General features: G+C 47.2%; 3 protein-coding genes and 1 long non-coding RNA gene across 4 annotated transcripts in view; 3 read left to right on the top strand and 1 right to left on the bottom strand.

The window, feature by feature from the left end:
* Positions 1 to 26012, top strand: part of CHCHD2 (coiled-coil-helix-coiled-coil-helix domain containing 2) — a 136646-nt gene extending 110634 nt beyond the window's left edge. The window contains exons 2-5 of the mRNA XM_050783541.1: positions 21139 to 21270; positions 22860 to 23109; positions 24592 to 24736; positions 25730 to 26012. Of these exons, the coding sequence (XP_050639498.1) occupies positions 21221 to 21270; positions 22860 to 23109; positions 24592 to 24736; positions 25730 to 25740 (456 nt within the window). The 5' untranslated portion in view covers positions 21139 to 21220 and the 3' untranslated portion in view covers positions 25741 to 26012. The remainder of the gene's footprint in view (positions 1 to 21138; positions 21271 to 22859; positions 23110 to 24591; positions 24737 to 25729) is intronic.
* NUPR2 (nuclear protein 2, transcriptional regulator) lies at positions 10058 to 11839 on the top strand. Its single transcript, XM_050783545.1, has 2 exons — positions 10058 to 10571; positions 11628 to 11839. Exon 1 carries the CDS (start codon positions 10134 to 10136, stop codon positions 10563 to 10565), a length of 432 nt encoding a protein of 143 aa, XP_050639502.1. The 5' UTR covers positions 10058 to 10133; the 3' UTR covers positions 10566 to 10571; positions 11628 to 11839.
* LOC126950258 (NADH dehydrogenase [ubiquinone] 1 alpha subcomplex subunit 2-like) lies at positions 11923 to 12380 on the top strand. The gene has a single exon (XM_050783551.1). It carries the CDS (start codon positions 11941 to 11943, stop codon positions 12238 to 12240), a length of 300 nt encoding a protein of 99 aa, XP_050639508.1. The 5' UTR covers positions 11923 to 11940; the 3' UTR covers positions 12241 to 12380.
* Positions 18296 to 21053, bottom strand: LOC126950279 (uncharacterized). Its single transcript, XR_007724137.1, has 3 exons — positions 20685 to 21053; positions 20141 to 20239; positions 18296 to 18962 (listed from the first exon to the last, which is right to left on the bottom strand). It is a non-coding gene; the product is annotated as an uncharacterized LOC126950279 (long non-coding RNA).
* Positions 26013 to 26403: the final 391 nt, after the last annotated feature.

Consider the following 26403-nt stretch of genomic DNA (forward strand, 5'->3'; position numbering starts at 1 on the left):
CCAGGCTCTGTGTAGGGAGTGAGGTTGAAGCAGGAAAAAGGGTAATGAGGGGCAAGAGTGCCAAGAATAGGTTGGAATACCTGGGGGTTCTCTGAGGCTCCCCAAGTTTTCCTGGCCCTGGCCAGCTGTGTTGCTGACCTGGGCATCTGATGAGCCTGCAAGGGTGACTCCCGAGAGGTGGGTGGTCCAGGGGCTAGGGCAGGAACTTTGGAGTCACGCTGTTGGCTTTGAATCTAGATTCCTACACTTGGTAGCTGTGACCTCTCCATGCCTCAGTGACCTGGAGAACTGAACTCTGTCTGAGCCAGGTTCCATCCAGGCACTGCGGATCTATCCCGAGGGAAACTGCCTCAGGTTGCTCACTGTTCACTGCCAGCCTTATGCGATAGATCATTAAGTCTCAAGGGCTTTCCCAAGCAGATCCTTGTCTCCTTCAAGGCTCTCATAATCCAGTGGAGGAGGCAAAACTCATCTGCCTCTGTCCCTCTGGGTGCACCTCATGCCGGTGCATCTGTGGACACGGGCCGTGCTCCTGGGCTTCCAAAGTTGGAGAATGTTGCCAGGCTCAGGTGGGTACATCAGAGCAGCTGCTGCCCTCCGGACACAGTAACAAAAAACACTCTTGGCCTGCCGGGCGCAGTGGCTCATGCCTGTAATCCCAGCACTTTGGGAAGCCAAGGCGGGCAGATCACCTGAGGTCAGGAGTTCGAAACCAGCCTGACCAACATAGGAAACCCTGTCTCCAGTAAAAATACAAAAATTAGCTAGGTGTGGTGTCAGGCGCCTGTGATCCCAGCTATTCAGGAGCCTGAGGCAGAAGAATCGCTTGAATCAGGGAGGCAAAGCTTGCAGTGAGCCGAGATCATGTCACTGCCCTCCAGCCTGGGCGACAGAGTGAGACTCTGTCTCAAAAAAACAAAAAACAAACAAACAAACAAAACACTCTGGGCCTGGAGCCCTGGTCTGGGGCATTGGGTGAGGCTCTTGCACTTCTCTGAGCCTGTTTCCCCATATGGAAAGTGCACTGATTCTATCTCCCTGTGGGCACTGACGGCTCAGTGTTAGTTTGAGAGCCGGCATCTGGGGTTTGGTCTATAATTCCCCTTTAGCCCCAGAGCTGGGGGGATCCAGGGACTTTGTCAGGATACCCTAGGCATCAGGCTAGCTTCCTGCCCCTGGCTTGGGCTCAGCATCTGAAGTAGTCTGGGCAGCAGGTGGTCCTGGTGGGGGTTGGGGCTTTTCCCCAGACTGAGGTCACACCCAGAGCCAGAAATCTTGGTGCCTGCTCTGGGCTAAGAATGCTCCTGGCCCCCAGGGTGCAGGTAACTGCCCACCTTACCTGGTTTCTGCCTTCCAGGGCCAATCTTCAGACTTCGGGACTTCTCAGCCCACCCCACCTCCCTCTCTGGCCAGCCTTGAACCCTTGTGGGTCCAGCACATGTTCCAGGCTGTCTCCTGGTTGTCCTTCTGCCTCGAGGCCTGGCTCATGCTGCTCCCCCTCCCACTCACCAAGACCCGCAAGGACCACTCCACACCCAGCTCAGCCCCATCCCCTCAGATAGTCCTTTCTCTTTCCTCAGGTGGCCAGGTGCATATCTTGGTGTGAGGACCTTCACTGCACCTGGGAATGCCTACTGGTCACCTCGGTGACAGAGACCAAGGCATTTACTCATTTACTTGATATGACTGCCCTGGTTCACTGTCTACATGGCCAGGGAAGAAGTCAGTAATAGGCTTTTCACTTGCTGCAAGGACCAGTTCTCCTGGCCCCACGGTCTAGGGATGGAGGACGCTACAGGAGACGTACCCCTCCCTTCCCAGCTGAGGACTGTGGGTCATCTCACAGGGTGATTTCACAGTCCCCACATGCCCCACCCCCTCAGCTCTGCAAATACCAAGCAGCACAGCCTGCCTAGGGGACAGTGGGCTCAGGAGTGCCCAGATAGTCCCCAGAATGCCCTTAGCAGGCCCCTCACCTAGCTGCCCCCACAGCTCTGTAGCAAGAGTTCTAATCTTTTTTGAGTGTGGAGCCTGCTGAGAGTAAGAGCTGTGGACCGTTTTCCCAGAAACGCATGTGCACGCTCTCAAAACAAAACCTTACATTGTTTCAGGGGTCTCAACCTTTCTAAGGGCCCAGTCATTGTACCCCTGGACCTGAGGGTGAGAAACCTTGCCTCAGTTCTTCCCCAGTTGATCAACCCAGGAGTAAAGGGAGGAGAGGCCGGAAAGCAGAACCCATGGGAAGAGACCCCTCCTGGAGTTGGAGGCCCACTCCCTCCTGGCCTGCCTGTCCTCTGTCCAGAACTGCTCCCTGCTCTGCCCCACTCCTGGGGCCATGGCTATAGGGGTCTGCGTTCTGATACAGGCCCCAGCGGCAACCCTGGGCACAAAGTGGGCAGACTCGCCTGGAGGGGATCAGAGTAACATGGCAGGAAGTGAGGGGGAAAGCCACCCTGGAACCGCGCCTCTCTGCCCCCTGACGTCACTGGGTGCACTCCTCCCTCCGCTCACTCAGGCAGTGGCATGAGTTCCATTGGAACGCTGTCCTGCTCCCTCTGCTGCCTCTTTCTAGTCTTAGGGCTACCATAATACTTTCCCTTCCCCAGCCCTGCCAACCCGGTGGGACATTGGGCTTCCCTCTCACAGGGCCCTGGGGACAGGCCCGTCCTGTATCATACCCACAGGGAGACCGTTTTTCTCTCCAGGGCCTGGGGAGCAGCCAGGTTCCATGAGTGAAACGCAGATCTGAACCATACCAAGCTGGGGTTGGGGTCCACACTCCTCTACTGAGAAGGAGCTAGGGATTCCAGCTAGGTGAGAGGGAGAGTGGGCAGAGCCAGACCAGACCAGGACTGATCCCCTGGAAAAAGCCTGCCATCAAAGGCCTTGGCGAGTGCTGGGTGCGGTGGCTCACTCCTGTAATCCCAGCAGTTTGGGAGGCTGAGACAGGTGGATCACTTGAGGTGAGGAGTTCGAGTCCAGACTGGGCGACATCACAAAACCCCATCTCCTCTAGGCATGCTACACTCCTGTAATCCCAGCTACGTGGGAGGCTGAGGCAAGAGAATCGCTTGAACTGGGGAGGCAGAGGTTGAAGTGAGCTGAGATCTTGCCACTGCACTCCATTCTGAGAGACAGAGTGAGAGTGAAACTGTGTAACGAAAATGGCCTTGCCAGAGGGGCCGGCCCAGCAGTGCCTTCCCTTGGGTTTCTCCTGGGTAGGCCTCTGCATGAGGAGATGCTTCTTTCTGCCTGTTCACGGCCCACAGCAAAGGAAAGTCTGCTTCTAGGGGTTGGGTGGAAGACAGCTGACAGAACTGGAAACCTTCTTCCGATCGGTTGTTTTTTGCTTTTTTTTTTTTTTAAAGACAGATTCTCCCTCTGTCACCCAGGCTGGAGTGCAGTGGTGCAATCTCGGCTCACTGCAACCTTCACCCCCCGGGTTCAAGCAATTCCCATGTCTCAGCCTCCTGAGCAGCTGAGATTACAGGCATGTGCCACCATGCCCGGCTAATTTTTGTATTCTTTGCAGAGGCAGGGTTTCACCATGTTGGCCAGGCTGGTCTCAAACTCCTGACCTCAAGTCATCTGCCCACCTTGGCCTCAGAAAGTGCTGGGATTACAGGCATGAGCCACCACTCCCCGCCCCTTCAGGTGGGTTTTGAGGCTTCACTACAATACTAGTTTCTAGTTGCTGCTGCAACAAATTACCACACACTTAGTTGCTTAAAACAACACAGATGTATTCCCTTAGAGTTCTGAAGGTCAGAATTCTAGTCAGTCCCACTGAGTCAAGGTGGGAGCAGGTTTGGTGCCTTACAAGGCTCTCCGGGAGAATCCATTTCCTGGCCCTGGGGGCGCCTTCACTCCTCAGCTTTTGCTGCCCTTTTTGAATGACTCGTGTTTCCTGCTTCCATCACTACACCTCCCACCCTCTCCATCACCTGCTTTTCTCTTATAAGGATCCTGGTGAGTACATCAACCCTGCAGGGACAAGCTGGGATAATCCTCCCGGCCAAAGATTCTTAACTCCATTATATCTGCAAAGCTCCTTTTGCCATATAAGGTCATGTTCACCGATTCCTGGGATTGGGATATGGACATTTTGGGGGGTCACTATCAGCCTACTACAGCTAGGCTTCAAAACTATTACACCCTCCTGGTGTTTCAGTGATTGGGATTGGGAGAAAAAGTGTTGGAGTTGGGATTTTTTTGCTTTTGCTTTGGGGACCCTCTTTTTTTCTTTGAGACAGACTCTCGCTCTGTCGCCAGGCTGGAGTGTGGTGGCGCGATCTTGGCTCACTGTAACTTCCGCCTCCAGGGTTCACGCCATTCTCCTGCCTCAGCCTCCTGAGTAGCTGGGACTACAACTGTGTGCCACCATGCCTGGCTAATTTTTTGTATAAATTTTTAGTAGAGACGGGGTTTCACCAGGTTGACCAGGATGGTCTAGATATTTTGACCTCGTGATCCACCCGCCTCGGCCTCCCATAGTCCCAGGCATGAGCCACCACACTCAGCCAGGGTCCCTCTTAAACTTGTATTTTTAAGGTCTGGGTCACTCTAAACCTTTTTTTTTCCCCTTTTTCTTTTTTGAGACGGAGTCTTACTCTGTCACCCAGGCTGGCAGTGGGGTGCGGTCTCGACTCACTGCAATGTTCGCCTCCTGGGTTCAAGTGATTCTCCTGCCTCAGCCTCCTGAGTAGCTGGGACTACAGGCACCTGCCACCACGCCCGGCTCACTTTTGTATTTTTGGTAGAGATGGGGACGGGGGCGGGGGTGGGGTTGGAGGAGGGGGTTTTCTTCTCTGTTGCCCTGAGCCCAAAGCAATCTGCCCACCCTTGCTCCCAAAGTGCTAGGATTACAGGCCTGCACCACCATACCCGACCACTGTAAAGTCTTATTTCCACACAGCTAAGACATGTTTTAGGAAGTTTGCTAACAGACCCCTGGAGACCTCCTCATTGTGGCCTCCCTGTTGTCGTGTTTAATTTGATTCATCTTCTCTGCCCTTCTGCTTTTCAGAAATTAAAAGGCTTTTAGAGATACTAAACTTTAAAACTTCTCTTACAGTCTCCTATTAAACTAATTCTAAGAACCACCAAAAAAGGGAAAAAATTTTTCAAAAGCAGTAAAATGATATGGATTGTTAGGATGTAAAATATAGGAAATAAGTCATTATATGTTAGTGCTGCTCTGACATAGGGAAGTATTATTGAGAGTCAACTTTTGCTCAGTTTTCAGAGAAATGGAATAATCATATCGCTGATCTTCGTAAACAAGTTGAAGAATTGTCTGAAAGAAAATGTGGTATGTCTAAACTGGAAAAGTCCTGTAATCCTTTGTTCATGAGCATTTACACAGTGGAGTTACTGTTCGTTATGGGGGTACCGTGGACAAGACCAGGGCTGCTGGTGAATCATGCCATCCTTACACGTCTCTCCTTGTAAGGTGCTTTGTAGTGTCTGTCTAAATATTAGAAACATTCTTTCTTTCTAGATTACTGCAAAGCTAAGGAAAAGTTGTATTTCTTTAATTATCATTATCATTTCTTTTAAACTTTCAGCATGGATATTGGGGATTTACTTACATATTTATTGCAAAGCCCTGGATCTTAGGGATTTAATAGAATTTTTTTATACTGTTTCTCTTAATCTGCTTTGTTAAATTTGGTATTCACCAAGATACCCCTATTGTCTCTACTTTTATCTTTTTTTTTTTTTTTTTTTTTTTTTTTTGAGACAGAGTCTCGCACCGTTGCCCAGGCTGCAGTGCAATGGTGCGATCTCAGCTCACTGCAACTTCTGCCTCCCGGGATCAACCCATTCTCCTGCCTCAGCCTCCTGAGTAGCTGGGATTACAGGTGCCCGCCACCACGCCTAGCTAATTTTTTTTTGTAGTTTTTAGTAGAGACAGGGTTTCACTATGTTGGCCAGGCTGGTCTCGAACTCCTGACCTCATGATACACCTGCCTTGGCCTCCCAAAGTGCTGGGATTACAGGTGTGAGCCACCATGCCCGGCCTCTACTTTTATCTTGATGCATCACCAAACTGATGTTAGATTTCAAATTCTTCTTTGCCTTATGCTATTCTATCCTGAACCCACCTTTATATGACGATGAAAGAAATTAGTGGCCGGGTGCGGTGGCTCAAGCCTGTAATCCCAGCACTTTGGGAGGCCGAGACGGGCGGATCACGAGGTCACAAGATCAAGACCATCCTGGCTAACACAGTGAAACCCCGTCTCTACTAAAAAATACAAAAAACTAGCCAGGCGAGGTGGCGGGCGCCTGTAGTCCCAGCTACTCGGGAGGCTGAGGCAGGAGAATGGCGTGAACCCGGGAGGCGGAGCTTGCAGTGAGCTGAGATCCGACCACTGCACTCCAGCCTGGGCGACAGAGCGAGACTCCGTCTCAAAAAAAAAAAAAAAAAAAAAAAAAAATTAGCAATATGTTATTATCTATCTGTTGGTATATATCAAATGCTCACCTAAAAATAGCAACAGCCAGTGAAAAACATCATGTGCTTTGGTGTTTTTATTTGGATGACTATTTACTTTGCAATCTAGCAAGCTATAATATTGTATGATATGCAGAATTTTAACTGAATTGCTTTAAATGAACATTTAAACATGATAAACCATATTGATGGTATTTATGTTAATATACTTGAACATTTTTTCTTCATTATGAGTAATACAACATATCCTTCAATGAAAATCTAGAATTAGAGTAAATTTGCTAATGAATTCAATAACATTTCCATAATATTTTTAGTTATGTGCTTAAGGTTCTGTTAGTGTTTCTCCCACGTTTTAATAGCTTATGCCTTTTTTGCCTTTGTTTTTTTATTGGTTCATTTTAAAGCAAAAACCTCACAACATGTGCTCCCTAGAAGCACTGTAACCTAATGGTAAGATCATAGGCTCTGGGGACACAGGCTGGCCACATGTCTTCTCCTGTCAGAGCCTTAGTATCCTCTTGTAGTCACAAGAACTGAAGATCTATCCTGAAGATTTGATAAAATCTATCCTGAAGATTTGATAAGATAGTAAAGTAGTAAAGAAGATAGTAAAAGTGGCCGGGCGCGGTGGCTCAAGCCTGTAATCCCAGCACTTTGGGAGGCCGAGGCGGGCGGATCACAAGGTCAGGAGATCGAGACCACAGTGAAACCCCGTCTCTACTAAAAATACAAAAAATTAGCCGGGCGCGGTGGCGGGCGCCTGTAGTCCTAGCTACTCAGGAGGCTGAGGCAGGAGAATGGCGTGAACCCAGGAGGCGGAGCTTGCGTGAGCCGAGATCGCGCCACTGCACTCCAGCCTGGGCAACAGCGTGAGACTCCGTCTCAAAAAAAAAAAAAAAAAAAAAAAAAAAAAAAAAAGAAGATAGTAAAAGTGCTTCGCATAATATCGGGCATATAAATACATAATAAATGCTTCCTGACCTCAGGTGATCCTCCCACCTTGGCCTCCCAAAGTGCTGGGATTACAGGCGTGAGCCACCACGCCCAACCAAGAAATTCTTATGTAAAAAGAGGCTGGGCTCAGTGCCTCACAACTATAATCCTAGCACTTTGGGAGGTCAGGGCGGGTGGATCACTTGAGGTCAGAAGTTTGAGACCAGCATGGGCAACATGATGAAACCCCATCTCTACTAAAAAAAAAAAAAAAAAAAAAAATTAGCCAGGTGTGGTGGTGGGCGCCTATAATCCCAGCTTCTCGGGAGGCTGAGGCAGGAGAATCACTTGAACCTAAGAGGCGGGCATTGCAGTGAGCCAAGATCATGCCACTGTACTCCAGCCTGGGCGACAACAGCAAGACTCCATCTCAAAAAAAAAAATAGACTCCATCTCAAACAAAAACAAAACACAAATGTGGTATTGCAATTAAAACAATTACTATGTTAAAGACAGTTTCATAGAAAATAAAAGACCACTCAGATACACTAAGCTGTCTTTTTAGACAGATATAATTGTTATTCTTATTTTACAGCTTAAGAAACAGGCTCAGAGAATGTTATTTGATTGGACCGTGTTGCATCTCTGGACACTGCAGCTGAGGTCAGACTTCGTGTGTAACTCCACTAGCCTACCAAGGTGCCTCTCATAAAAGTAAGAAATGTAAATTTGGCCTAATATACGAAGTTGCCATGGCAGCACTGGGTCAGTTCTACATACACTACTTCTATGTTCATCAAGGGAAACCTTACAGGAAAGTGAAAATGTTTCTAGAAGGTGATTGGACACCAGCACATTTGCTTGTTGCCTTTGGGCTCTTCTTCTAAGGCCAACAGTGACCTGAAATTATTGACTGACTATTCCAGTCAACTGGAGAAAATGGTACCAAGGTCGCCAGCATCAGACAAATTCACTTGAGGACCTATCTATGTACTTTGAAAGACAAAACTGCTTGTGAAGGATACTGTATTTCAGAAAAACAGAATCATATTAACAACTAATAACACTGTAAAATGCTGATGTGTTGAATGCTACTTTAGAAAAACATGTTCAAATCTAGGAAAAAAATTTCCAACAGAAAACTACGTATCAGTTATCTAGCTAGCTATCTAGAGACATGGTCTCATTCTATTGCTCGGGATGGAGAGCAGTGGGATGATCATAGCTCACTGCAGCCTTGAGTTCCTGACCTCAAGTGATCCTCCTGCCTCAGCCTCCTAAGTAGCTGGGGCCACAGGTGGACACAGGTACACCTGGCTTTTTTTGTCTGTCTGTTTTGTAGAGACAAGGTTTCACTACATTGCCCAGGCTGGTCTCAAACTCTGGAGTCTCGCTCTGTCGCCCAGGCTGGGATGCAGTGGCGCAACCTCAGCTCACTGCAACCTCTACCTCCCCGGTGTAAGCAATTCTCCCGTCTCAGCTTCCTGAGTAGCTGGGATTACAGGCATGTGCCACCACACACAGCTAATTTTTGCATTTTTTTGTAGAGACCAGGTTTTACCACATGGGCCAGGATGGTCTCGAACTCCTGACCTCAGGTGATCCACCGGCCTTGGCCTCCCAAAGTACTGGGATTACAGGCGTGAGCCACCACACTTTCTTATGTTATTAAATAGCCTAACCCAGGAAGGGTGTGGTGGCTCATAGCTATAATCCCAACAACTCTAAAGGCCAAGGTGAGAAGATTGCTTGAACCCAGGAGTTCGAAACCGGCCTGGGCAACATAGCGAGACCCCTGTCTCTACAAAAAAATACAAAAATTAGGCCAGGCGTGCACCACTTCCGGCTAATTTTTGTATCATTTGTAGGGACGGGGTTTCATCATGTTGCCCAGGCCGGTCTCGAACTCCTAAGCACAAGCCATCCATCCTCCTGCCTCGGCCTCTGACAATGCTGGGATTACAGGGCCCAGCCAGCCTCATGTTTTCTTTAAGCAGTCCCTCCCTGTTGCACACTTGGATAGTTTTCTTTTTTATTTTTTTAGACAGAATTTACCTCAGTCTCGCAGACTGCAGTGCTGTGGTGGGATCATAGCTCACTGAAGCCTTGAACCTTGGGGTTCAAGCAGCTGGGGGGCTGAGGTGGGACTTCAGAGATGGGGTCGCCCCGTGTTGCCCAGGCTGCTCTTGATCGCCTGGCCTGAAGGGATGCTCCCGCCTCTGCCGCGCATGAACATAGTTTCCTTTTTTTTTTTTTTTTTTTTTTTTTTTTTTTTGAGACGGAGTCTCGCTCTGTCGCCCAGGCTGGGGTGCAGTGGCCAGATCTCAGCTCACTGCAAGCTCCGCCTCCCGGGTTCCCGCCATTCTCCTGCCTCAGCCTCCTGAGTAGCTGGGACTACAGGCGCCCGCCACCTCGCCCGGCTAGTTTTTTGTACTTTTTAGTAGAGACGGGGTTTCACCGTGTTAGCCAGGATGGTCTTGATCTCCTGACCTCGTGATCCGCCCGTCTCGGCCTCCCAAAGTGCTGGGATTACAGGCTTGAGCCACCGCGCCCGGCCTAGTTTCCTATTTTTGACCAACATAAACCCTGTGCTGAGTTGGAGTTTGTCAACTACCCTTCTCCAGCAACCTACGGGACCTGACGGGGATGTCCGGGTTACCGGGCTCCACTCCAAGGAAAAGACAGCCCTGCTCTAGGCACTGTACCGCCACTGTGACGTCCTCGAAGGTCTGCCTCTATGACGCCGCCGAAGGCACCCCTGCTTCACAAGCGGAGCCCATCGGAACTCGAGGCGGGGCTGCTGGGTCTTCCAGGAGCGCCCAGACACGGGCGCGTGGCCACGGGTGGCCACAGGTGGCCACAGGCGCTGGGCAGGATGGCAGCGGTCACAGAGCGGGCCCTTCCACGTCTGCAGGCTCTGGCCCGGCAGCCACCACCCATAAGCAATGAGGAGGAGCTTTATGACTGCCTGGACTACTACTACCTGCGCGACTTCCCTGCCTCAGGGGCCGGGCGCAGCAAGGGCCGCACTCGGCGCGAGCAGGCGCTGCGCACCAACCGGCCTGCACCTGGCGGGCACGAGCGCAAGGTCCTGCAGAAGCTCCTCAATGGCCAGCGCAAGCGCCGCCAGCGCCAGCTGCAGACCTGGCTGCGCACTCGCCCCACCTGAGCCTGGGTAAGGGCGCCCAACACCTCCCCCAACCAGGGCCCGGGGACGCTACTCGCCCTAGGCAGAATCGGCTGCCTCTGAGGGAGCTGCATTAGGGAACTGCACCCGCCAGCTTGGCCTCTGACGGCCGTTGCAATAGCATTAAAGCCTTTGGAACTTCAGAGGTGGATAGAAGGGGCTAGGAAATGAAGACAACATCTTTTTAAAAATATAAGCGATTGATAGCTGGGTGCGGTGGCTCACGCCTGTAATCCCAACACTTTGGGAAGCCGAGGCGGGCGGATCACGAGGTTAGGGGATCGAGACCATCCTGGCCAACATGATGAAACCCCATCTCTACTAAAATATATATTTAAAAAGCCGGGCATTGTGGCGCGCGCCTGTAGTCCCAGCAACTTGGGAGGTTGAGGCACGGGAATCGCTTGAACCCGGGAGGTGGAGGTTGCAGTTAGCCGAGATTGCGCCACTGCACTCCAGCCGGGCGACAGAGAGAGACTCCGTCCAAAAAAAAAAAAAATATATATATATATACACACACACACACACACACACATATACATATATATATATGTGTGCGATCGAGCCCGGGAGGTTGAGGTTTCAGTGAGCCAAGATTGCACCACTGCTCTCCAGCCTGGGTGACAGAGGGAGACCCTGTCTCTAAAAAAAAAATATGCAAGTAAGAGCTTTTCTTCCGGTGCTCATGCTCAGACTGAAGAAAGTAATTGGGCTGGGCCCAGTGGCTCAGGCCTGTAATACCAGCACTTTGGGAGGCCCAGGCCGGCGGATCGCTTTAGCTCAGGAGTTCCAGACTGGCCTGGTCAACATGGTGAAACCACGTTGCTACAGAAATACAAAAAATTATCTGGGCGTAGTAGTGCGTGCTTGTAGTCCCCTACTTGCATGGCTGAGGCGGCAGGATTGCTTGAATCCAGGCGGTTGAGGCTGCAGTGAGCCATGATTGCCCCACTTCACTCCAGTCTGGGTGACAGTGAGACCCTGGTTCAAAAAAAGAAAAACAAAAAAAGTAACTGATCTGTGTTTTTGTCTGATTTCCTACAGGATACCGAAGGACCTGTTCAAAGTATTTTCTGTAACTCCAACTGTAACTTGTTTCTGAGGAGGAGAGAATCCATGTTTGGTCAACAGAATTTTTCCCTGTCACTTGTTTACTGCTTCCATATCTTTTCCTTACTTGATTGTTAATTAAGTAGTGTCCAAGTGGATTAGCCTTTTGAGGGTTTATTAATTAAAAGAGAGCAGCAAGAATGGCATTTTAACTCTCCTGGTTTTTTTTCAGTTACTATGGTAACTCTTTTCAAGTCCACAAATGATTTGTTCTTATCTGTAAAGAAAAGGTCGGGTATTAGCCAAGATGGCGGCGGCCGCAGCGAGTCGAGGAATCGGGGCAAAGCTGGGCCTGCGTGAGATTCGCATCCACTTATGTCAGCGCTCGCCCGGCAGCCAGGGCGTCAGGGACTTCATTGAGAAACGCTATGTGGAGCTAAAGAAGGCGAATCCCGACCTACCCATCCTAATCCGCGAATGCTCCGATGTGCAGCCCAAGCTGTGGGCCGGCTACGCATTTGGCCAAGAGAAGAATGTCCCTTTGAACAACTTCAGTGCTGATCAGGTAACCAGAGCCCTGGAGAACGTGCTAAGTGGTAAAGCCTGAAGCCTCCACTGAGGATTAAGAGCAACAGCCCCAGAGCCTGGGCTCTGCTGGACTTAGTATAATGTGAAAAAAATGTGTTCCCCTATTCCTCATAAAGCTTGTGCTGTAAAATAAAAAAAAAAAAAAAAAAAAAAAGAAAAGGTCACAAAGATAAGCAGAGAGAGACCAAAGATAGGAATATGTGTACGATTTCTACCTAAATGTAGTTTAGGAGTACACTAAGTAGTTCACTCCTGTAATCCCAGCACTTTGGGAGGCCGAGGCAGCCAGATCGCCTGAGGTCAGGAGTTCAAGACCAACCTGGCAAACATGGCAAAACCCCATCTCTACTAAAAATACAAAAATTAGCCGGACGTGGTGGTGGGTGCCTGTATCCCAGCTACTTGGGGGCCTGAGTCAGGAGAATTGTTTGAACCTGGGAGGCCAAGGTTGCAGCGAGCCAAGATCATGCCACTGTGCTACAGCCTGGGCGACAGAGCAAGACTACATCTCAAAAAAAAAAAAAGATTTCTACCTAAAAATGTCATAGACTACTCTGAAGGTTAATATTTGCATATTAAAATGTATATTGCATGGCGTGCCAATCTCAAATAATCAAAAGGGTCAGAATCTAAAGGGAGTTTATTCATGCACAGAGTTTTAGGAGGGCCATCTGGGAAGCACAGATACAGAAGAGTGGAAGTCAGTGGTCCGAGGCTTAGAAGTTTGGGATCACTTTCAAAGTTTAGAGAAGCTTAGCCAAATTAAAGCATCTCTCCGTTTAAGGGTTAATACATAGTTAATCTGATTAGTCCAGGTGGTCTTTCTTTCACTCTGTCACCCAGGCTGGAGTGCAGGGGCACCATAGCAGCTCACTACAGCCTCAACCTCTCAGGCTCAAGCCATCCTCCCACCTCAGCATCCCTAGTAGCTGGGACTACAGGCGCACACCAACACACCCAATTAATTTTTGTATTTTTTGTAGAGACGGGGTTTTGCCACATTGCCTAGGCCGTTCTCAAACTCCTGGGCTTAAGAGATCCACTTACCTCAGCCTCTCAAAGTGCTGGGATTACAGGCATGAGTGACTGCACCCAGATGAGGTGGTCTTTTTTCCGGGAAAGGTGTGTTTAACCTTTCACACTGAATATGTAAGTCATGGGGTCTTTTGTGCCATCTGGTGTGAGTTAGGTACAGAACAATAAAGGAGGCAGTTAATCTCAAACAAAGATGAGTGATTGGAAGGCGAGGAGGTCTAGTCTCTGCTCTCTCATAGTCATTTACAGTATGAAAATAAGGAAAGAATAAATTATAATTTAAGAACCAGAAGTTACAAACATGCTATGCGACTCAATCAGGGTGTAACTTCCCCCTTGGTGTGCTAAATTTATATGGGGTCCTGAAACTTTTTTTTATAGTTGCTAGGTTCTCCACACTATTGATCCCACAACAATTCTTCGAGGTAGATGCTGCTATCCACATTTTTTTTTTTTTTTTTTTGAGACAGTGTCTTGCTCTGTCATCCAAGCTGGAGTGCAGTGGCATGATCTTGGCTCACTGCAACCTCTGCTTCCTGGTTTCAAGCAATCCTCCAGACTCAGCCTCCCAAGTGGCTGGGATTACAGGTGCCCACAACCATGCCTGGCTAAGTTTTGTATTTTTCCTAAAGACCAAGTTTCACCTTGTTGGCCAGGCTGGTCTCAAACTCCTGACCTCAGATGATCTACCCACCTCAGCCTCCCAAAGTGCTGGGATTACAGGCATGAACTACTGTGCCCAGCCCACATTTTAGAAAAGAGATTCTAAGGAACAGAGAGTTCAAGTACCTTTCCAAAGATGACACAGCTAATTAGATAGCAGACCAGGTAGCCTGACCCCAGGACTTTTGCCCTTGGCCTCTATACTACTTTGTTGAGCACAGCAGTAAATATTTCATATATAGTTTTATCCAGAATTGTCCTGTTGGTTGTGGTAAACCATGTTTTGTTGTTCTGAGACGGGGGCAAGCTCTGTTGCCCAGGCTTCTGGTGTGCAGTGGCACAAGCACCAGCCTCAACCTCTTGGGCCCAGACAATCCATTTCCACCTCCCAAAGCACTGGGATTACAGGAATGAGCCATCATGCCTGGCCTCACACTAAACTTTTACAGGCAATTCACTTCCTTCAAACTATCGATAAGGAAATGATTCTGTTCTGTTTTGTGTTTACGTATTTTTTGTTTGTTCGTTTGTTTGTAGAGACAGGGGCTTGCTCTGTTGCCCAGGCTGGAGTGTGGTGGTGCAATCATGGCTAACTTCAGCCTCGACCTCCCAGGCTCAGGCAATCCTTCCGCCTCAGCGTGCCAAGTAGTTGGGACTACAAGTGCATGCTACCATGCTTGGCTAACTTTTGTATTTTTTGTAGAGACAGGTTTTCTTTTTTTTTTTTTTTTTTTTTTTTTTTTTTTTTGAGACAGAGTCTTGCTTTGCCACCCAGGCTGGAGTGCAGTGGCGTGATCTTGGCTCACTGCAAGCTCCGCCTCCCGGGTTCACGCCATTCTCCTGCCTCAGCCTCCCGAGTAGCTGGGACTACAGGCGCCCGCCACCTCGCCCGGCTAGTTTTTTTGTATTTTTTAGTAGAGACGGGGTTTCACTGTGTCGGCCAGGATGGTCTCGATCTCCTGACCTCGTGATCCGCCCGTCTCGGCCTCCCAAAGTGCTGGGATTACAGGCTTGAGCCACCGCGCCCGGCCGAGACAGGTTTTCACCATGTTGCCCAGGCTGGTCTTAAACTCCTGGGCTCAGCCATCCTCCACCCTCAGCCTCCCAAAGTGCTGGGATTACAGGCATGAGCCACTGTGCCTAGCTGATGCTGTTCTTTTCAACTGCATTTGTTGGTTTTTTATGTTTGGGTTTTTCTTTGTTTTTTTTTTTTTTTTTTTTTTTTTTTTTGAGATGGGGTCTCACTCTGTCTCCCAGGCTGGAGTGCAGTAGTGCAATCTCTGCTCACAGCAGGCTGGTCTCAAACTCCTGACCTCAGATGATTTTCCCGCCTCTATACCCCAAAGTGCTGGGATTACAAGTGTGATCAACTGCACCTGGTGATGTTGCTCATTTAGATACTAGAACATTTTAATTTTAAAAAATGAGCTGGAGTGCAGTGGCATGATGGCTCACTGCAACCTCTGCCTACCAGGTTCAAGTGATTCTCCTGCCTCAGCCTCCCAAGTAGCTGGGACTACAGGCGCGTGCCACCACACCCAGGTAATTTTTGTATTTTTAATAGAGATGGGGTTTCACCATGTTGGCCAGTATAATCTTGATCTCTTGAACTTGTGATATGCCCGCCTCGGCCTCCCAAAGTGCTGGGATTACAGGCATGAGCCACCGCCCCTGGCCAAAAACACATTTTTTTTTAGACAGAGTCTCACTCTGTCCCGCAGGCTACAGTACAGTTGCACAGTCACAGCTCACTGCAACCTCAACTTCCTGGACTCAAGTGATTCTCCCATCATAGTCTCCCAAGTATCTGAGACCACAAGTACACGCCACCATACCCAGCTAACTTTTTTGTATTTTGTAGAGGAGGGGTTTTGCCATGTTGCCCAGGCTGGTCTCAAACTCCTGGGCTCAAGCGATCTTCCAGACTCAGCCTCCCAAAGTGCTGGGATTACAGGCATGAGACACTGTGCCTGGCCTTTTTAATTAAATTTAAATTATAAATGCGGTCACTGTAGGAAATATGTGTATTACTTATCTACTGCTATGTAACAAACTACTCCAAACCTAGTGACTTAAAATAAATACTTAGGGCCGGGCCCAGTGGCTCATGCCTATAATCCCAACACTTTGGGAGGCTGAGGTGGGCAGATCACTTGAGTCCAGGAGTTCAAGACCAGGCTGGGCAACAGCGTGAGACTCCATCTCTACAGAAAATGCAAAAATTAGCCAGGTGTGGTGGTGCCCACCTGTGGTCCCAGCTACTCAGGAGGCTGAGTCAGGAGAATCACTTAACCCCGGGAGGCAGAGGTTGCAGTGAGCCAAGATCTCACCACCGTACTCCAGCCTGGGTGACAGAGTGAGACTCTGTCTCAAAAATAAACAAATATAAAAAAATACTTAGGATCTCCATTTCGTGGGTCAGGAATTATGGAGTGGCATAGCTGGGTCATTTGGTCTCAGGGTGTCTCATGACATTGCAGTCAAGCTGTCTACTAAGACTGCAGTCACCTAAAGCCTGTTTCCAAGGTGGCTCACTTATGTGAGTGCTGACCTGAGGGCTCAGTTTCTGTCACATGAGCCTCTCTACAGGCTGCTTAGCTGTCATGGTGTGACAGCTGGCTTTCCCAAGTGAGTAATCAAACAGTGAACAAGGAGGAAGCCACAGTACCTTTTATGATGTAGTTTGCAAAGTTGCAAACCATCACTTTTGCTTTTACTATCTGTCAGAAGGGAATTAGGCAACCCAGCCCACACTCAAGGGGACAGGGACTGGGCTCCACCTTTTGAAGAGAGTATCAAATAATTTGTGGACATATTTTAAACTACCATGCTATGTTTAATTATTGCAAGTATGGTCACTGTAGAAAAACTGGAAAATAGGGACAAGCAAAAAAAAAAAAATCACTTATAATTCCATGACTCAATGGATAACATTATTAGTTGGGTATATATAATTCCAATATTCAAAATATATATTTACTTTCTCAAAATATAAATACACTGTGTACTATCATGTAATCTGCTCTTTCACGCAATGTATGTATTGTAAAAATTCCTTTCATGTCAAATATTCTTTCCTAATTTTTTTTTTTCTTGAGACGGAGTTTCCTTCTTGTCGCCCAGGCTGGAGTGCAATGGTGCAATCTCAGCTTACTGCAACCTCTACCTCCTGGGTTCAAGCAATTCTCCTGCCTTAGCCTCCCAAGTAGCTGGGATTACAAGCATGAGCCACCACACCCAGCTAATTTCTTGTATTTTTAGTAGAGATGGGGTTTCACCATGTTGGCCAGGCTAGTCTCAAACTCCTGACCTCAAGTGATCTGCCCACCTTGGCTCCCCAAAGGGCTGGGATTACAGATTTGAGCCACTGTGCCCAGCCCCTCATAACATTTTTTCATGGCTGCATACATTTCATCATATGTATATATCGTAACTTATTTAACGAATTCTATTATAGGACACTTAGGTTGTTTACAAGTTTTCCCTGTTTTATACATTTTGTTAAATGAACATCCCTACAACACATTTATTGGTATAATCATGACAGTTTCTTAAATTCCTAGAAGTAAAATTTCTGGAACACAGTTTGCATAATTTTAAAACTTCAAATGCCTGTTACCTAATTCGAGCAGAAGGTTTACTACAATATTCAAGAGTCCATTCAGCCAATGTCATATCTATGATAACACCTGCAAAAGTTCAAATATTGGTAACTATAAGTAAATTTGTTGAGAGTGACTGAAATCACCATGGAATGAGAAGTTGCTATAGAAATTTTACTAAAGAGTGAACTGGCCAGGCGCAGTGGCTCACACTTGTAATTCTAGCACTTTGGGAGGCCGCGACAGGTGGATCACTTGAGGTCAGGAGTTTGAGACCAGCCTAACCAACATGGTGAAACCCCATCTCTACTAAAAATACAAAATTAGTCGGGTATGCTGGTGCACACCTGTAATCCCAGCTACTTGGGAGGCTGAGGCAGGAGAATTGCTTGAACCTGTGAGGCAGAGGTTGTAGCAAGCCAAGATCGCACCTGGGCAACAAGAGCGAAACTCCATCTCAAAAAAACAGAGTGAACTTCACACATCTGTCTCAGCAAACTATAAATGATATGTAGCAGAATTCTGGTATTTTCAATTCTGAGTTTTTTGTTCTTTGTTTTAATTAACTTTTTCTTAATTTGTTTTTTGGATAGAATACATTAACTGCTTCAAAATCCAAAAGCTACTGAATGCCCCTACCCCCACCACAGACACCCAGTCCCACTGCCTAAAGGCAACCAGTGTTATCAACTTCAGATATTTTATGCATATACAATATGATCTTTTTGTTCTGTTTTACACAAATAATGGCACACTGTACTCAATTCTGTCCCTTGCTTTTTTATCACTTGTAGTTTATTTTGGAAATCATTTCATATTAATATACAGAGAAGATTCCTCATTCTTTTTTTATAGTTGCCTATTGTGTGAATATGCCTTTTTTTTTTTTTTTTTTTTTGAGATGGAGTCTCACTCTGTCGTCCAGGCTGGAGTGCAGTGGTGCAATCTTGGCTCACTGCAACCTCTGCCTCCCAGGATCATGCCATTTTCCTGCCTCAGCCTCCCAAGTAGCTGGGACTACAGGCACGTGCCCCCACGCCTGACTAATTTTTGTATTTTTACTAGAGACAGGTTTCACCATGTTAGCCAGGATGGTCTTGATCTGTTGACCTCGTGATCCGCCTGCCTCGGCCTCCCAAAGAGCTAGGATTACAGGCGTGAGCCACCGCACCCGGCCTGCCATTATTTTTTTAACCAATTTTCTATTGGCAGGAATTTGGGTTTTCTCAATCCCTTACCAACACAAAATAACCTTGTATGAACATCTAATATTCTTTCAATTTAGGAATGAATGACTTAGCCACGTTTGAGTAAAATGGTGTCTGTTCTGGTCTGGATTCCTTTCTGTCTTGAATTGTCCAAAGTTCTCCTCACTCTAAACTCTTGTGCCAGGATGTATCCTATGTAAGACTCATTTTCTTCATCTCTGCTTATGAATTATCTAAAAGCAAGTAAAAAGTCATATTATTTGTAAAGCATTCATTCCTTTAAGAAGTTATGTAATAATAAAGCTTTGTTTTTTACAAAAGGTTTTTGTATTATTCGCCCTTTTTTTGTTCGAACGATCTTTTAATTTTTTTTATTTCAATAGTTTTGGGGGAACAGGTGGTGTTTGGTTACATAGAAAAGTTATTTAGTGGTGATTCTGAGGTTTTGATACACCCATCACCCGAGCAGTGTTCACCGTACTGAACAGTGTAGTCTTTTATCCCTTATCCCCCTAGCACATCCCTCCAAATCCCCAGAGCGCATTATATCATTCTTTTGCCTTTGCATCCTCATAGCTTAGCTCCCACATTATTCACCCTTTAGTTTCAAGTACATTCTGCTGTTGCTGGGACATGGGAAGGCTGTTTTAAAACTCCACTTCCTCTGGTGGAAGGGAGAAATTTCTGATTGACATCAAGCAGAAATGGGGGTTCCATCTCTGCTTCCTCTCCTCAATAAACCTCACTGCCAACTGCAAGGGACTTTCTCATGAGCCCATTATGAAATGCCACTAGTCAAATTTCCCCTTACTTTAGCGATGCTTAATGTAACTGTTGAAAGCATTTCAGGCTGGGCCTGGTGGCTCATGCCTGTAATCCTAGCACTTGGAGGCCGAGGTGGGTGGATCACCTGAGATCAAGAGTTCGAGACCAGCCTGACCAGCATGGTGAAACCCCGTTTCCACTAAAATAAAAAATTAGCCAGGGGTGTTGACGTGCGCCTATAATTCCAACTACTCCGAAGGCTGAGGCAGAATCGCTTGAATCCGGGAGGCGGAGGCTGCAGTGAGTCGAGAACGCGCCACTGCACTCCAGCCTGGGAGACAGAGTGAGACTACATTTCAAAAGAAAAAAAAAAGAAAAAAAGCATTTCACACCAAGTATCACTAAAGCACAGATCCTTGGGGCCTTTGCAATTGCTGTTCTCTCTTCCTGTAACGTTCTTATCCTTCATAAACACATGGCTTGCTTCCCCCAACCTCTTCAAGACCTCGGTTCAAATGACCCCCGCCTTGCATAACCTCTTAATTTCCAGTCTCCTTCCTCGCTTTTCATGTCACCACCACCTGATTTACATAGGTGTTTGTGTCTCCCCTCCGTGAAACTTAACTTCGTGAAGGTAGAATCTTACCTGATTTGGTGAAGTATCTCCAGAACCTAGCTAGCCACTCAGTAAATTTTTGTTGAATTTACCAGTGTATGGTTACTATCCCAATTCTGGACGCAAATTCTGTAATACATACGAAAAGGAACTGAAAATAAATAGTAACACATAAATGTAAAACATTATTGCTGCCTGAATTAAACTTTTGCTGACTGGATCCACAGACAAGAAATACCAAATAGAAGGCCGGGCGCGGTGGCTCAAGCCTGTAATCCCAGCACTTTGGGAGGCCGAGACGGGCGGATCACGAGGTCAGGAGATCGAGACCATCCTGGCTAACACGGTGAAACCCCGTCTCTACTAAAAAATACAAAAAACTAGCCGGGCGAGGTGGCGGGCGCCTGTAGTCCCAGCTACTCGGGAGGCTGAGGCAGGAGAATGGCGTAAACCCGGGAGGCGGAGCTTGCAGTGAGCCGAGATCGCGCCACTGCACTCCAGCCTGGGTGACAGAGCCAGACTCCGTCTCAAAAAAAAAAAAAAAAAAGAAAAAGAAATACCAAATAGAACTAACTCAACTCTCGATTCTTGGCGAAAACGATTTCTTTCATTCAGTTCATACTACGCGTCCACATTGTGCCTCCAAAAATATTTGCCCTTATAACTGAATGCTCACAAAGGCTAAGCAATCTGCCCAAGGTCCCCTGGCAATCCAGCCACAGATGTGAGGCACTCTTAAGGTTGGATTTAATACAACTGTTTGAAGGAAGCAGCGATGGTTCAGCTGCGCTAGGAAGCAAAATGCTAAGCGGTCTGATGCGAGGACCGGAGGACAAAGTTTGCGGACCAACCACAGGAACTTCCAGGTTTTAAAGATCTTGGCGCCAAGTTCATGACGTTGGTCGCGAAGGACGAGGCGTCCCCGTGACGTCCTCCTCTTCCAGTGACCTTCAGGCCGCGGAGACGTCGGAGAACGGAAGTCCTCTGCCTGTGTGCTGGTTGGCTGCGCATTAAGGCCAGCTCCGCCTCCCGTCTTCCGGTCTTCTCAGAAGTCGCTTAGCTCTTCGCGGGTTGTTACAGGTCTAGAGGCCGAGCCGTCGAGTACCTAGGATGCCGCGTGGAAGCCGAAGCCGCACCTCCCGCATGGCCCCTCCGGCCAGGTGAGACCATCGCGGGGTTTGAGACCAAAGCGTGGCCGTCAGGACCCTACTGGGGCAATGACGCAGAGGGAGGCCACGGGCGGGGGCGAACCAAGGCCGGCTGCGGCGTGGGCTCGCCTCGGCCAGGCGGGGGTAGATGGAGCGTAAAACGTGTGTTAGGGGAGTGTGGGGAGGGAATTCATTTACAGAAAAAGCTTCCTATCCAAACAACGGGAAAGGCATAGCGTTATGGCCAGGTGCTAGGAAGGCATAACCTTTGACCTAGCCTCATTTGGGGGAAAAGAGCACCCAAGGAAATGATCCGGAAATGGTCAGAGGGAGCGTGATACATATGGAGATTTTTAAATACATGCAGGACATAATTAGTCTTTTGTTATTTAAGAAGGGGGTCTCAAAATTGTTGAAAGCATCTGAACGTTGAACAGATGAGGAATAGTTGAAGTTGCTTCTGGTATAATAGTTCAGACGAGTCACTTTCGCCAGTCTTGTTTTCTAATGTGTAAAATGAAGGAATTGGACTAGATTATTTCCCCAGTTGACCATCTTTAGGTCTTAATTAGAATATTTATTTATATTTTGAGTCAGAGGCTAACTCTAACTCAGGCTGTAGTGAGTGACGTAATCATGGCTAACTGCAGCCTTGACTTCCTGGGCTCAAGCTATTCTCTCACCTCAGCCTCCAGAGTAGCTGGAACTATAGGCGTGCGCCACCTGTGCACCACACCTGGCGACTTTATTCTATTTTATATTTTAGTAGAGACAGGGTCTCATTATGTGGCTCTGGCTGGTCTCAAAGTCCTGGCCTCAAATGATCCTTTCGCCTCCACTTCCCTAATCACTGGGATTACAGACAAGAGCCACCACTCCCCAGCCTGTTTTTAGTTACTCGATCCCTCAATAAAATGTAAACTCCATGAATGCAGAGATTTTTGTCTGTTGTTCACAGTTTTATTACCAGCGCCTTGTAGTTAACCTAATACTTGAATGAATGAATTCTGTAAGAATCTTTCTAACTTTTAATAGTCTATATTTCTTATGACATATTGGATATGTCTTTAAAGATACTGTGGGCTATGTGAATACATGGAAATGGTTGCAAAAAAGCAGGAAAAACTAGTTTGTCCTAGGCTATTACTGTTACAAGAAAAGATTAAAGTGGCCGGGGGTGGTGGCTCACGCCTGTAATCCCAACACTTCCGGAGGCCCAGGCAGGTGGATCACTTGAGGTCAGGAGTTTGAGACCAGCCTGGCTAACATGGTAAAACTCCATCTCTACTAAAAATACAAAAAATTAGCCGGACGTGGTGGCGGGTGCCTGTATCCCAGCTACTTGGAAGGCTGAGGCAAGAGAATCGCTTGAGTCTGGGAGGCAGAGGTTGCAATGAGCTGAGATTAAGCCATTGCACTCCAGCCTGGGAAACAAGAGCGAAGCTCTGTCTCCAAAAAAAAAAAAAAATTGAAGAGATAAAATGATGTAAATAATTTGAAATGAAAATCTTGAGGTCCATTTTAATATGTAAGTTAAGTTGACAATTTCCAAAACTGGTTGGAATTGGGAATTTGATATGTTTTGTTATTTTCTTTCATAGCCGGGCACCTCAGATGAGAGCTGCACCCAGGCCGGCACCTGTCGCTCAGCCACCAGCAGCAGCACCCCCATCTGCAGTTGGCTCTTCTGCTGCTGCACCCCGGCAGCCAGGTCTGATGGCCCAGATGGCAACCACTGCAGCTGGCGTGGCTGTGGGCTCTGCTGTGGGACACACACTGGGTCATGCCATTACTGGGGGCTTCAGTGGAGGAAGTAATGCTGAGCCTGCGAGTCCTGACATCACTTACCAGGTGGGAATTTAGGCAGCATTTCCCTTCCATGGGTGGATTTTATGAGAAAACCCAGATGTTTGTAAGTTCCTTATGTGTAGGACTTGTCTTTGATTTTAGAACCCACTGTGCTGTTAATAGACAATGGGTTTTAAAGCCACATTTGGTCGTTGAGTTATTGCCTTAGGCCAGCACCAACAAGTACTGTACGAATTGTACTACTTCCCAAGGAGTAGACTTGTAACAGTCCACTTGACTCACTGTAAAAACAACCACTTTTCCCTTTGAATATTTCATCCCAGAGACACTTCTTACTAACCCTGTCTTGATTTTAGTTAACGAATCAAAAATCTTGCGTAGTTCTGTGCTCTTTTACCTGATATTTGCCATTACTCATCTTTCTGATGTGTATGGGTTTTCTAGTCTAATGAGCATAGGTGTATATGCTCTTGTATTTCTGGTGTGCTTGAAACTGCTCCATCCATTTTTCTATAATACTGCCATTTTTCCTCCCTGAAGCTTCACAAGATAACAATTCTTGTTTATTTGCATCTTTATGAATCTTTCTAGTTATAACTGGAATTTTGTTAAAGCTGTTGGCTCTCTGCTTTTAAATATTTTCACTTTTGACTGGGCACAGAGACTTATGCCTATAATCCCAGCACATTGGGAGGCTGAAGTGAGGGGATTGCTTGCCAGAAGTTTGAGACCAGGTTAGGCAACATAGCGCGACCCTATCTTTACTAAAAATATTTATTTAATTTTTTCTTTTTTGGAGGTGGAGTCGTGCTCTGTCACCCAGGCTCCACCTCCCGGGTTCAAGCGATTCTCCTGCCTCAGCCTCCCGAGTAGCTGGATTACATTTTTGTATTTTTAGTTGAGACGGGGTTTCACCATATGGGCCAGGCTGGTCTCGAACTCGTGACCTCAAGTGATTCACCCTCCTCGGCCTCGCCTCCCAAAGTGTTGGAATTACAGGTGTGAGCCACCACGTTCGGCCTAAAATATTTTTTAAGTAAATGAAGATTTAAATGTTTTCACTTTCCGGCCGGGCGCGGTGGCTCAAGCCTGTAATCCCAGCATTTTGGGAGGCCAAGACGGGTGGATCACGAGGTCACAAGATCAAGACCATCCTGGCTAACACGGTGAAACCCCGTCTCTACTAAAAAATACAAAAAACTAGCCGGGCGAGGTGGCGGGCGCCTGTAGTCCCAACTACTTGGGAGGCTGAGGCAGGAGAATGGCGTGAACCCGGGAGGCAGAGCTTGCAGTGAGCTGAGATCCCGCCACTGCACTCCAGCCTGGGCGACAGAGCGAGACTCCCATGTCAAAAAAAATAAAAAAATAAATGTTTTCACTTTCCATGTTAATAGATGGAAACTTTAATTTGCATCTGGTGCTAGTTCCATTTTCCGTTAACCTCAAAGAGGATGGATACTCTTTATTGTCTAGGCGTACGTATGATTTTCTTTCTCAGCAATGTTGAATGTTTTGCCTTCACAGGAGCCACAGGGAACCCAGCTGCCACAGCAGCAGCAGCCTTGCTTCTATGAGATCAAACAGTTTCTGGAGTGTGCCCAGAACCAGGGTGACATCAAGCTCTGTGAGGGTTTCAATGAGGTGCTGAAACAGTGCCGACTTGCAAACGGTAGGTGATTTGTCCAATTTACATCTGCTTAATTCACAGTGGAATTCCTGGATCCTGTAAAACTTAGGGGGGAATCTATGTTTAATAAATTAATACATTAGACAAGACTTTGTTGAAATTTCTCTAGAATTAACTCCTAACAACTGGGCCAGAGGTTTCTAGTCATTTTTGTTAGTCATTTTCTGAGTTTTCTTCTTCCTTTAGAAGGTATAGGCCAGGCGCAGTGGCTCACACTTGTAATCCCAGCACTTTGGGAAGCCAAGATGGGTGGATCACCTGATGTCGGGAGTTTGAGACTAGCCTCGCCAACATGGCAAAACCCTGTCTGTACTAAATATACAAAAATTAGCTGGGTGTGGTGGCAGGCACCTGTAATCCCAGCTACTCAGGAGGCTGAGGCAGGAGAATCCCTTAAACCCAGGAGGCAGAGGTTGCAGTGAGCCAAGATCTCGCCACTGCACTTCAGCCTGGGCAACAGTACGAGACTCTGTCTCAAATTTAAAAGAAAAAAAAAAAGAAGGTATAAATCAGTATGCCAGATCTTACTGTGATTACTGGATGTGAGTGACTTCCTATCTTTAAGGCCGTGGATATAAAATTAGATTCTGTTGTCACCAGAATCCGGGAATAGACGAAAAGACTGATACCTGGTATCTGTACCTCATTGAGGGAAAGGAGTTAATTAAGTTCCTCAGGGGAACTCTTGAGATTGAGGGTGTGTTGTTAGTCGTAGGATGCCTTCAGTAGCTTACAAACAAAACCATAAACTTGGTGGAAACTCTGGAAGGTCAAGGTGGGAGGATTGCTTGAGTCTAGGAGTTCGAGACCAGCCTAGGCAACATAGCAAGACATCATCTCTATTTTTTATCCAAAAAAAAAAAAAAAAAGGCCATAGCCTTGGCCTTTTGTCGCTGCTTTCATAATTTGGAAGTCTTCTGTTTTGTTGAGTATATGAAGCCAGCACTCTTCTAACTTAATCTTTTCTGTTTGCAGGATTGGCCTAATCAAGAAGTTCAACCTGGAGAGATGGAAAATCAGCTCTCATACCTTAAGTTAATTTAGTGTAAAAATAGAATTGATAGTGAAGGTATAAAGTGTAACCATCAGTTAAACCTCTCCTGTCATTCCTAGCTTCCTTGCTTCAGAACTGAAATGGAAGGGGGTGTGTTCCTACTCTGTAGAATTTGGGACTGGGCAAAATGTGTTACCTCCTTAAACTAGCTGTTATGATTTTATTCTTTGTGAGTTAATTAGAATAAAGTCATTTTCTTCCAAGATGTGGTTCATTTAGTCTATTGTCTCTGGTTATGAAATTAGCATCCTCAGCCAGGCGCGGTGGCTCACACCTGTAATTCTAGCACTTTGGGAGGCCAAGATGGGGGATCATGAGGTCAGGAGATCGAGACCATCCTGGCTAACCTGGTGAAACCCCGTCCCTACTAAAAATACAAGAAATTAACCAGGCATGGTGGCAGGCACCTGTAGTCCCAGCTACTCTGGAGGCTGAGGCAGGAGAATAGCGTGAACCCAAGAGGTGGAGCTTGCAGTGAGCCAAGATCGCGCCACTGCACTCCAGCCTGGGCAATAGAGCGAGACTCTGTCTCAAAAAAAAAAAAAAAGAAATTAGCATCCTCCCAGATCTGACAGCTCCCTGAGGGGTTATATAA

This window comes from Macaca thibetana, chromosome 3 (genome assembly GCF_024542745.1).
Source record: "Macaca thibetana thibetana isolate TM-01 chromosome 3, ASM2454274v1, whole genome shotgun sequence".
NCBI classification, from domain to species: domain Eukaryota; kingdom Metazoa; phylum Chordata; class Mammalia; order Primates; family Cercopithecidae; genus Macaca; species Macaca thibetana.